This window comes from Entelurus aequoreus, linkage group LG05 (genome assembly GCF_033978785.1).
Source record: "Entelurus aequoreus isolate RoL-2023_Sb linkage group LG05, RoL_Eaeq_v1.1, whole genome shotgun sequence".
Taxonomy (NCBI): Eukaryota; Metazoa; Chordata; class Actinopteri; order Syngnathiformes; family Syngnathidae; genus Entelurus; species Entelurus aequoreus.
Window position 1 is genome coordinate 9,863,414 of NC_084735.1, and position 12,500 is coordinate 9,875,913.

Genomic DNA, 12,500 nt, shown 5'->3' on the forward strand with positions numbered 1-12,500 from the left:
TGTATTTATAACACAATGTACAATCATGTAGTGAACACGCAAACACACACACACACACACACACACACAACACAATGTAAATCATGTACATGCGAGTGGTTTTGTGCTAAAATGTTGTCCGCTGTGCAGAATGTAAGATTTGATGTTTCACACCAAACCTTTACATTGTTGTAAAGTTGTGCTTGGCTTCCAGTTCCAAGGGAGTTGGTGTATAAACACAGGTGTGAAATGGCATACAAACACAGGTGTGAAATGGTGTATAAACACAGGTGTGAAATGGTTTACAAACACAGGTGTGAAATGGTATGCAAACACAGGTGTGAAATGGTATGCAAACACAGGTGTGAAATGGTATACAAACACAGGTGTGAAATGGTATACAAACACAGGTGTGAAATGGTATACAAACACAGGTGTGAAATGGTGTATAAACACAGGTGTGAAATGGTATACAAACACAGGTGTGAAATGGTATGCAAACACAGGTGTGAAATGGTATACAAACACAGGTGTGAAATGGTAGATAAACACAGGTGTGAAATGGTGTATAAACACAGGTGTGAAATGGTATACAAACACAGGTGTGAAATGGCGTACAAACACAGGTGTGAAATGGTGTATAAACACAGGTGTGAAATGGTATACAAACACAGGTGCGAATGGTATACAAACACAGGTGCGAATGGTATACAAACACAGGTGTGAAATGGTATACAAACACAGGTGTGAATGGTATACAAACACAGGTGTGAAATGGTATACAAACACAGGTGTGAATGGTATACAAACACAGGTGTGAAACAGAATGTTGTCATGACATGAATCCTCACTTGGATTGGGAACAATTGAGTACGCAAGTAGCACATGTGGCTAGTTTTCCTAAGATCTAGACAAGACATGGAGACACAAACAGGGTCTGCTATGTAACAAACATGGTCTGCTATGTAACAAACATGGTCTGCTATGTAACAAACATGGTCTGCTATGTAACAAACATGGTCTGCTATGTAACAAACATGGTCTGCTATGTAACAAACATGGTCTGCTATGTAACAAACATGGTCTGCTATGTAACAAACAGGGTCTGCTATGTAACAAACAGGGTCTGCTATGTAACAAACAGGGTCTGCTATGTAACAAACAGGGTCTGCTATGTAACAAACATGGTCTGCTGTGTAACAGACGGTCATGAAGTGGTTGAGTGGCCAGCAGAAAGAGGTCCTCAGCTATCAAACGCCCTCCCTTGACTTTGCAGTCCTTTTTAGAAAGACTTGTCTAGCTTCACTTGGGGTCCTTCAAGTGGTCTTGAGCTAAACGAGGTCAAACCCTCCTGTACAAAATGGACTACTAAGAAACTACATGAAGTTACACACATCCTTCCTAACAATCTAGGAATTTGTTTCATTGGAGCCGCCATTTCTCCCTGGAGTTGAAGGAACATCCTTGACAGGCAGACCTCCTCCAAGATGATGGCCTTCAGACTGGGACGGAGGTGGACTTGTCCCAGATGACAAAGGACATGGCGCTCGGGTTTGTTCTCATTCTTGAAGAGGTTCCAAGGTTCCTTACTGGTCTGCTTCATCCACACGGTTCCTTCAGTTCCAGTGTGTCGTAGTGGTGGTCTCATGCCAGGATGAGATGGTTGCTCCTCTCTCTCATGTCCACTGTGGGAAGGAGCTCTTTCCTCACAGGAGTCTGAGAAGGTAAGGCGCCACGTCTCCCTTTGGCCTTGAACAGGTCTGACACGAAGAACACCTGGGGGACACAAGTCAGACAAGGTCAGCATGAACTGATGACGTCTTCTTAGATAACCTGAACTTTGAGTGTCCTGAGAACTCCAAGCAGTAAAACCACAATGAAAGGTCAACTTTGGACTAAATCACCTTAGTCCTGTCAGTTGAATGGCTTCAAAACTGCAGTAGCTACAGTTTTTGTGCGTAGGTCAAGTTTGAGTAAAGCCTCCTCTGGGATGGAAACACTCACCGTGCAGTAGGCCACCAGGGCGCCCTGGACAAACCCGGCCAGGACGTCCGTGGGGTGATGCTTGTGGTCGGAGACACGGGACAGTCCGGTGTAGAAGGACATCATGATGAGAGTGAACTGGGTCAGAGGGCGCAGCAGCCGGGCTCCATGCCAGGTGAAACGTGACTGCAGGTACAACTGTTGTGAAGAGAGGAGACCCTTTATTTGGTGTGCAAGTCCTGCTGGGGTACAACATGTCTATGCTTACAAAGACCATGCTAGGGTACAACATGTCCACGCTTACAAAGACCATGCTGGGGTACAACATGTCCACGCTTACAAAGACCATGCTAGGGTACAACATGTCCACGCTTACAAAGACCATGCTAGGGTACAACATGTCTATGCTTACAACGACCATGCTAGGGTACAACATGTCCACGCTTACAAAGACCATGCTAGAGTACAACATGTCTACGCTTACAAAGACCATGCTAGGGTACAACATGTCCACGCTTACAAAGACCATGCTAGGGTACAACATGTCCACGCTTACAAAGACCATGCTAGGGAACAACATGTCCACGCTTACAAAGACCATGCTAGGGTACAACATGTCCACGCTTACAAAGACCATGCTAGGGTACAACATGTCCATGCTTACAAAGACCATGCTAGGGTACAACATGTCCACGCTTACAAAGACCATGCTAGGGTACAACATGTCCACGCTTACAAAGACCATGCTAGGGAACAACATGTCCACGCTTACAAAGACCATGCTAGGGTACAACATGTCCACGCTTACAAAGACCATGCTAGGGTACAACATGTCCACGCTTACAAAGACCATGCTAGGGTACGACATGTCCACGCTTACAAAGACCATGCTAGGGTACAACATGTCCACGCTTACAAAGACCATGCTAGGGTACAACATGTCCACGCTTACAAAGACCATGCTGGGGTACAACATGTCCACGCTTACAAAGACCATGCTAGGGTACAACATGTCCACGCTTACAAAGACCATGCTAGGGTACAACATGTCCACGCTTACAAAGACCATGCTAGGGTACAACATGTCCACGCTTACAAAGACCATGCTAGGGTACAACATGTCCACGCTTACAAAGACCATGCTAGGGTACGACATGTCCACGCTTACAAAGACCATGCTAGGGTACAACATGTCCACGCTTACAAAGACCATGCTAGGGTACAACATGTCCACGCTTACAAAGACCATGCTGGGGTACAACATGTCCACGCTTACAAAGACCATGCTAGGGTACAACATGTCCACGCTTACAAAGACCATGCTAGGGTACAACATGTCTATGCTTACAAAGACCATGCTAGGGTACAACATGTCTATGCTTACAAAGACCATGCTAGGGTACAACATGTCTATGCTTACAAAGACCATGCTAGGGTACAACATGTCCACGCTTACAAAGACCATACTAGGGTACAACATGTCTATGCTTACAAAGACCATGCTGTGCAGGTCATGTGCTACGCAATATGAGGACCCTCATTCAGGACTACAAGCCACTACTTTTTTCCCACGCTTTAAATCCTGCGGTTTATCAAACAACGCGGTTCATTTATGGATTTTTCTTCGCTAACGACGATAATGTTTCGTAGTCAACAGACCGTTTTCATAGAACCCCGACAGAAACACTTCAATGGTGTGTCATTGGTGCTGCAGGTTTACTATTGTACTTCCTCTTTCCTTCCTTGAAACAGAAGTATTTGTCCATAGCGTTTCTACTCGTACGGATCCCTCACGCATCACTCCAAGCAACGTTCGTAAGTTTTACAATATAACTAAAACAATTCTTACTTACTAAAGAGTCCCGTGTGTGATGTGTGTAGGAGTGTTGTCATGCATGTTTGTGCGTGCTATCGTAATGTTCTCAAGCAGGTGTCGTTAGCATGAGCTAATATGCTAACACGTGTCTGTGTTACTATTATTAAACTTACAACGGCATTCTTTTTGTATTGTTTCACTTTGTTATTGAGTCTGTTTAGCTGATTGGAGAGCTAGCATGCGCAGCTAGTGGGTCCATGACCATGACTTCTGCTTTGTTTGATCAGCCGTTTTACTGCCGTGTTACAGACACCGTGTGGAAATATATATATATATATATATATATATATATATGAGGCTGATAATGTGGTGTAAACATCTTTCTTTCCAAAATGTAGTCTGTAAAACAGTTAGAAGGTTGAACCTACCACCAGATAGAGTATGGTGTAAGTTAGAAGGAGGAACCTACCACCAGATAGAGCAGGGGTCACCAACCTTTTTGAAACCAAGAGCTACTTCTTGGGTACTGATTAATGCGAAGGGCTACCAGTTTGATACACACTTAAATAAATGGCCAGAAATAGCCAATTTGCTCATTTTACCTTTAACTCTGTTATTATTAATAATTAATGATATTTACACTTAATTGAACGGTTTAAAAGAGTAGAAAACACGAAAAAAATGACAATTAAATTTTGAAACATAGTTTATTTTCAATTTCGACTCTTTAAAATTCAAAATTCAATCGAAAAATAGTTTATTTTCAATTTCGACTCTTTAAAATTCAAAATTCAACCGAAAAATAGTTTATTTTCAATTTCGACTCTTTAAAATTCAAAATTCAACCGAAAAATAGTTTATTTTCAATTTCGACACTTTAAAATTCAAAATTCAACCGAAAAATAGTTTATTTTCAATTTCGACTCTTTAAAATTCAAAATTCAACCGAAAAATAGTTTATTTTCAATTTCGACTCTTTAAAATTCAAAATTCAACCGAAAAATAGTTTATTTTCAATTTCGACTCTTTAAAATTCAAAATTCAACCGAAAAAAAGAAGAGAAAAACTTAAAAAAAGAATTTATGGAACATCATTAGTAATTTTTCCTGATTAAGATTAATTTTAGAATTTTGATGACATGTTTTGAATAGGTTAAAATCCAATCTACACTTTGTTAGAATATATAACAAATTGGACCAAGCTATATTTCTAACAAAGACAAATCATTATTTCTTCTAGAATTTCCAGAACAAAAATTTTAAAAGAAATTCAAAAGACTTTGAAATAAGATTTAAATTTGATTTCAGATTAAATTTCAGATCCAAGATGGCTGCGCTTCAGAGCAGCGGCTTCGTGCGAGCGCTCCTGGAAGTGAGGGCAAAAATACCCCTCAATTCAGTCAATTTCATGGCTGGCTCACAGCGTGTTCACTCCGTGATCACTTACGACCGACTTACAATTCTGGATGTGGAGAGATCGGGCCATTTTGGGCTGATAGATGCGTGTACGATGGACCTGCTCGCTAGCCTGGGAATTCTTCGCGAGCTACATCCAGCAGTGGCCTTTGAAGCAGCGGCGTCGACTACCAGCGGAGACGGTCAGCGAAAGAGACGTAAGCGGTGCGCTCGGAAGCAGAAGCGGGGGTGTCGGGCGGGGCTAACAACAAAGCTAAATGCTTTGTTGTTAGCGGGGCTAACGAAAAAGCTAAATGCTAATCCACAAAGAAGCGCTAATAAGGAGTCTGTTAAGCTAGAACTAGCCAGCGCCAGGCTGGATAATCCCTGCACACATAGCAATTCTTCTAGAATAATATACAACTCACATAATGTTTTTTCTGCGTCAGAGGTGGACATGCATTTTACTGAGGTGGCAAACAATCTAAAAATTCCTGTCATATCAATTCCTAGATATGGTCGAAATTATTTAAAGTGCACTATGCATAATAAACGTAACATTATTAATATTGCTACTACGGATACTTTCAACAAAAACTCCTCAAAACAGCCCACTACCTATAATATGGGCTTTTTAAACATAAGGTCATTGTCTTCCAAAACGTTATTAGTTAATGAAGTCATCAGAGACAACAATCTTGATGTCGTTGGTTTAGCCGAGACCTGGCTCAAACCAGACGAATTTTTTGCGCTGGGTGAGGCGTCTCCTCCTGACTATGCGGGAACGCATATTGCCCGCCCCATTAAAAGGGGTGGGGGTGTTGCACTAATATACAACAAAAACTTTAGCCTTACCTCGGACCTAAATAATAAATATAACTCGTTTGAGGTGCTCACTATGAGGTTTGTCACACCGCTGCCTCTCCACCTGGCTGTCATCTACCGCCCCCCTGGGCCCTATTCGGACTTTATCAATGAATTTTCAGAGTTCGTTGCTGATCTAGTGACGCACGCCGACAATATAATCATAATGGGAGACTTTAACATCCATATGAATACCCCATCGGACCCTCCATGCGTGGCGCTCCAGACTATAATTGATAGCTGTGGTCTTACACAAATAATAAATGAACCCACGCATCGCAACGGTAATACGATAGATCTAGTGCTTGTCAGGGGTGTCACCACCTCTAAAGTTACGATACTCCCGTACACTAAAGTAATGTCCGATCATTACCTTATAAAATTCGAAGTTCGGACTCATTGTCAACAAACTAATAATAATAATAATAACTACTATAGCAGCCGCAACATTAATACTGCCACAACGACGACTCTTACTGACCTACTGCCTTCAGTAATGGCACCTTTCCCAAATTATGTGGGCTCTATTGATAACCTCACTAACAACTTTAACGACGCCCTGCGCGACACCATTGATATTGTAGCACCGCTAAAGCTAAAAAGGGCCCCTAAAAGGCGTACCCCATGGTTTACAGAAGAAACTAAAGCCCAGAAATTATCATGTAGAAAGCTGGAATGCAAATGGCGTGCGACTAAACTTGAGGTTTTCCATCAAGCATGGAGTGATAGTTTAATAACTTATAAACGCATGCTTACCTCAGCTAAAGCTAAATATTACTCAAATCTCATCCACCTCAACAAAAATGATCCTAAATTTTTGTTTAGTACAGTAGCATCGCTAACCCAACAAGGGACTCCTCCCAGTAGCTCCACCCACTCAGCAGATGACTTTATGAATTTCTTTAATAAGAAAATTGAACTCATCAGAAAAGAGATTAAAGACAATGCATCCCAGCCACAACTGGGTTCTATTAACACAAATATGACTGTATATACGACGGACATTGCCCTCCGAAATAGTTTCTCTCTCTTTGATGAAATAACATTGGAGGAATTGTTAAAATGTGTAAATGGGACAAAACAAACAACATGTTTACTTGACCCAATTCCTGGGAAACTTATCAAGGAGCTTTTTGTTTTATTAGGTCCATCAGTGTTAAATATTATAAACCTATCACTTTCCTCTGGTACTGTTCCTCTAGCATTCAAAAAAGCGGTTATTCATCCTCTACTCAAAAGACCTAACCTCGATCCTGACCTCATGGTGAACTACCGGCCGGTGTCCCACCTACCGTTTATCTCGAAAATTCTCGAAAAAATTGTCGCACAGCAGCTAAATGAACACTTAGTGACTAACAATCTCTGTGAACCTTTTCAATCCGGTTTCAGGGCAAATCACTCTACGGAGACAGCCCTCGCAAAAATGACTAATGATCTATTGCTGACGATGGATTCTGATGCTTCATCTATGTTGCTGCTTCTTGATCTTAGCGCCGCTTTCGATACTGTTGATCATAATATTTTATTAGAGCGTATCAAAACGCGTATTGGGATGTCAGACTTAGCCTTGTCTTGGTTTAACTCTTATCTTACTGACAGGATGCAGTGTGTCTCCCATAACAATGTGACCTCGGACTATGTTAAGGTAACGTGCGGAGTTCCCCAGGGTTCAGTTCTTGGCCCTGCACTCTTTAGTATTTACATGCTGCCGCTAGGTGACATTATACGCAAATACGGTGTTAGCTTTCACTGTTATGCTGATGACACCCAACTCTACATGCCCCTAAAGCTGACCAACACGCCGGATTGTAGTCAGCTGGAGGCGTGTCTTAATGAAATTAAACAATGGATGTCCGCTAACTTTTTGCAACTCAACGCTAAGAAAACGGAAATGCTGATTATCGGTCCTGCTCAACACCAACATCTATTTAATAATACCACCTTAACATTTGACAACCAAACAATTAAACAAGGCGACTCGGTAAAGAATCTGGGTATTATCTTCGACCCAACTCTCTCGTTTGAGTCACACATTAAGAGTGTTACTAAAACGGCCTTCTTTCATCTCCGTAATATCGCTAAAATTCGTTCCATTTTGTCCACAAGCGATGCTGAGATCATTATCCATGCGTTCGTTACGTCTCGTCTCGATTACTGTAACGTTTTATTTTCGGGCCTCCCTATGTCTAGCATTAAAAGATTACAGTTGGTACAAAATGCGGCTGCAAGGCTTTTGACAAAAACAAGAAAGTTTGATCATATTACGCCTATACTGGCTCACTTGCACTGGCTTCCTGTGCACCTAAGATGCGACTTTAAGGTTTTACTACTTACGTATAAAATACTACACGGTCAAGCTCCTGCCTATCTTGACGATTGTATTGTACCATATGTCCCGGCAAGAAATCTGCGTTCAAAGAACTCCGGCTTATTAGTGATTCCCAGAGCCCAAAAAAAGTCTGCGGGCTATAGAGCGTTTTCTATTCGGGCTCCAATACTATGGAATGCCCTCCCGGTAAAAGTTAGAGATGCTACCTCAGTAGAAGCATTTAAGTCTCATCTTAAAACTCATTTGTATACTCTAGCCTTTAAATAGACTCCCTTTTTAGACCAGTTGATCTGCCGTTTCTTTTCTTTTCTTTTCTACTCTGCTCCGGGGTGGACCGCTAGCCTGTCCATCAGATGGGGACATCTCTACGCTGCTGACCCGTCTCCACTCGGGATGGTTCCCGCTGGCCCCACCATGGACTGGACTTTCGCTGATGTGTTGGACTTTCACAATATTATATCAGACCCACTCGACACCGAGGATGCCGTTGTGGCTTGTACAGCCCTTTGAGACACTAGTGATTTAGGGCTATATAAATAAACATTGATTGATTGATTGATTGATTCTGCATATTTTCTAGATTTGCCAGAATAATTTTTTTGAATTTTAATCATAATAAGTTTGAAGAAATATTTCACAAATATTCTTCGTCGAAAAAACAGAAGCTAAAATGAAGAATTAAATTAAAATCTATTTCTTATTCTTTACAAAAAAAATAAAAAATACTTGAACATTGATTTAAATTGTCAGGAAAGAAGAGGGAGGAATTTAAAAGGTAAAAAGGTATATGTGTTTAAAAATCCTAAAATCGTTTTTAAGGTTGTATTTTGTCTCTAAAATGGTCTTTCTGAAAGTTATAAGAAGCAAAGTAAAAAAAATTATGAATTTATTTAAACAAGTGAAGACCAAGTCTTTAAAATATTTTCTTGGATTTTCAAATTCTATTTGAGTTTTGTCTCTCTTAGAATTAAAAATGTCGGGCAAAGCGAGACCAGCTTGTTAGTAAATAAATAACATTTAAAAAATAGAGGCAGCTCACTGGTAAGTGCTGCTATTTGAGCTATTTTTAGAACAGGCCGGCGGGCTACTCATCTGGTCCTTACGGGCTACCTGGTGCCCGCGGGCACCGCGTTGGTGACCCCTGAGATAGAGCATGGTGCAAGTTAGAAGGTTGAACCTACCACCAGATAGAGCATGGTGTAAGTTAGGAGGAGGAACCTACCACCAGATAAAGCATGGTGTAAGTTAGAAGGTTGAACCTACCACCAGATAGAGCATGGTGTACATGGAGAAGGAGGCGTGTCCAGAGAAGAACGACTTCCTGAGGAGAGAAAGAGGACTTTTAGATGATGAAGATGGTTCCTAGTCAAGGTAAGAGTACCTGGCTTCTTGGACTTTGGCCTCAGGTCCCTGACACACGTAGTCTGTGACGTAGCCCAGGGTGCAGTTGACGGTGGTCAAGTCTGGTTTGCAGACGTCCAGGAAGTGAGGACGCAGGCGGCCCACAGACACCTTGGCGATGTCGGTGAAAGACTGGCTGATGGCGCAGCCCAACACGAACACGCCCACTTGCTTGTAGAGGGCGGAGACGTAGGGATTACCCACAAAGGACTTGGAACCCTCGTTGAGGAAGTAGATCCGGTAGCTCTCGCCAATGATGATCTGATAGCAGGGGTCAAAGCGGTGGTAAAGGTATTCAGGGACTTGCAATACAGAAGTGTGGTGCTTTGTACTGTGACAGCAATGATTGACAACTCCACTTTAGGGGATAACACCATATCAGTATCAGTAGACACGCAATCGATATCAATACAACATGCCTTTGATATTGTGTAACCTGAAGTGGGTTGCGTGGACACTCGCTCTCTGGTAACCTAGCAACGCAGGAAGTGAGCACTGATCGGTGGGAGGGACAAGCTAACAGCCAATCAGGTGTCAGTATCAACTATCAACTTTGGTTTCGCCATCTTGTTGTCCGGCAGTTTATTCGTCGCACGGAGTGAGAGGAAAGAGTAAAAATGAGAGCTAAAAAAACGGTTGATAAAACAGGAAAAGTCTTTTTTTCAAAGGGACCGTAGTCAGACCAAGTAAGACCCCTTAGCCTTGCTCACCCTTTAGAGCACAGCCGCCACTAAACCTGCAGAAAATAATTCTTCTCAGGTGTGGATGTTGACATTTTCCCACTTTGCACTATTTTCTTACACTTTCTGAAGCATTTCTTACATATTTCTTATTTTGAAGATGTTATTGTTAAGTGTTTATTGTGATTTTAATTAGGGATGTCCGATAATGGCTTTTTGCCGATATCCGATATTCCGATATTGTCCAACTCTTTAATTACCGATACCGATATCAACCGATATATGCAGTCGTGGAATTAACACATTATTATGCCTAATTTGGACAACCAGGTATGGTGAAGATAAGGTACTTTTTAAAAAAAATGAGTAAAATAAGATAAATAAATTAAAAACATTTTCTTGAATAAAAAAGAAAGTACAACAATATAAAAACAGTTACATAGAAACTAGTAATGAATGAAAATGAGTAAAATTAACTGTTAAAGGTTAGTACTATTAGTGGAGCAGCAGCACGCACAATCATGTGTGCTTACGGACTGTATCCCTTGCAGACTGTATTGATATATATTGATATATAATGTAGGAACCAGAATATTAATAACAGAAAGAAACAACCCTTTTGTGTGAATGAGTGTGAATGGGGGAGGGAGGTTTTTTTGGGTTGGTGCACTAATTGTAAGTGTATCTTGTGTTTTTTATGTTGATTTAATTTATAAAAAAAAAAAAAAAAAAAAAAACGATAATAAAAAAACTGATACTGATAATTTCCGATATTACATTTTAACGCATATATCGGCCGATATTATCGGACATCTCTAATTTTAATAATTTGTAGACATTTTCACACTTTGCACTATTTTCTTACACTTTATGAACATTTCTTACATAGCCATGGTTTTTAAGATCCTATTGTTAAGTGTTCAATGTGATTTTAATACAAAGTACAAAAGCAGTGAAGTTGTCAGGTTGTGTCAATGCTAAATAAAAAGAGAATACAACAAATCCTTTCCAACTTATATTCAATTGAATAGACTGCAAAGACAAGATATTTCATGTTCACACTGACAAACTTTCTTTTTTTTTTGCAAATAATCATGAACTTAGAATTTAATGGCAGCAACACATTGCAAAAAAGGCCTTTTTACCAGTGTGTTACATGGCCTTTCCTTTTAACAACACTCAGTAAAGGTTTGGGAACTGAGGAGACACATTTTTGAAGTGGAATTCTTTCCCATTCTTGCTTGATGTACAGCTTAAGTTGTTCAACAGTCTCCCTTCTCATATTTTAGCCTTCACACATTTTCAATGTCTGGACTACAGACAGGCCAGTCTAGTACCCGCACTCTTTTACTATGAAGCCACGCTGTTGTAACACGTGGCTTGGCATTGTCTTGCTGAAATAAGCAGGGGCGTCCATGATAACGTTGCTTGGATGGCAACATATGTTGCTCCAAAAGCTGTATGTACCTTTCAGCATTAATGGTGCCTTCACAGATGTGTAAGTTACCCATGTCTTGGGCACTAATACACCCCCATACCATCACACATGCTGCCTTTTACCCTTTCACCCTAGAACAGTCCGGATGGTTCTTTTCATCTTTCGTCCACAGTTTCCAAAAACAATTTGAAATGTGGACTCGTCAGACCACAGAACACTTTTCCACTTTGCATCAGTCCATCTTAGATGAGCTCGGGCCCAGCGAAGCGTTTCTGGGTGTTGTTGATAAATGGCTGTGGCTTTGCATAGTAGAGTTTTAACTCGCACTTACAGATGTAGCGACAGACTGTAGTTACTGACAGTGGGTTTCCGAAGTGTTCCTGAGCCCACGTGGTGATATCCTTTACACAGGGATGTCAGTTTTGACGTAGTGCCGCCTGAGGGATCCAAGGTGTGTAATATTATGGCTTACAGGCAGTGATTTGTCCACATTCTCTGAACCTTTTGATGATATTACGGAGCGTAGATGGTGACATCCCTAAATTCCTTGTTGAGAAATGTTGTTCTTCAACAATTTGCTCAGGCAGGAGCAGTAGTAGCGGCAGGAAGTAGTAGG

The 12,500-nt window shown here is 41.1% G+C and overlaps 1 protein-coding gene across 1 annotated transcript in view; it reads right to left on the bottom strand.

The window, feature by feature from the left end:
* Positions 1-1,076: 1,076 nt before the first annotated feature.
* Positions 1,077-12,500, bottom strand: part of LOC133649528 (phospholipid phosphatase 3-like) — an 11,800-nt gene continuing 376 nt past the window's right edge. The window contains exons 1-5 of the mRNA XM_062046117.1: positions 12,457-12,500; positions 9,747-10,027; positions 9,629-9,686; positions 1,984-2,160; positions 1,077-1,755 (exon numbers count right to left, since the gene is read on the bottom strand). The exon at positions 12,457-12,500 is cut by the window's right edge and continues 376 nt beyond it. Of these exons, the coding sequence (XP_061902101.1) occupies positions 1,624-1,755; positions 1,984-2,160; positions 9,629-9,686; positions 9,747-10,027; positions 12,457-12,500 (692 nt within the window). The 3' untranslated portion in view covers positions 1,077-1,623. The remainder of the gene's footprint in view (positions 1,756-1,983; positions 2,161-9,628; positions 9,687-9,746; positions 10,028-12,456) is intronic.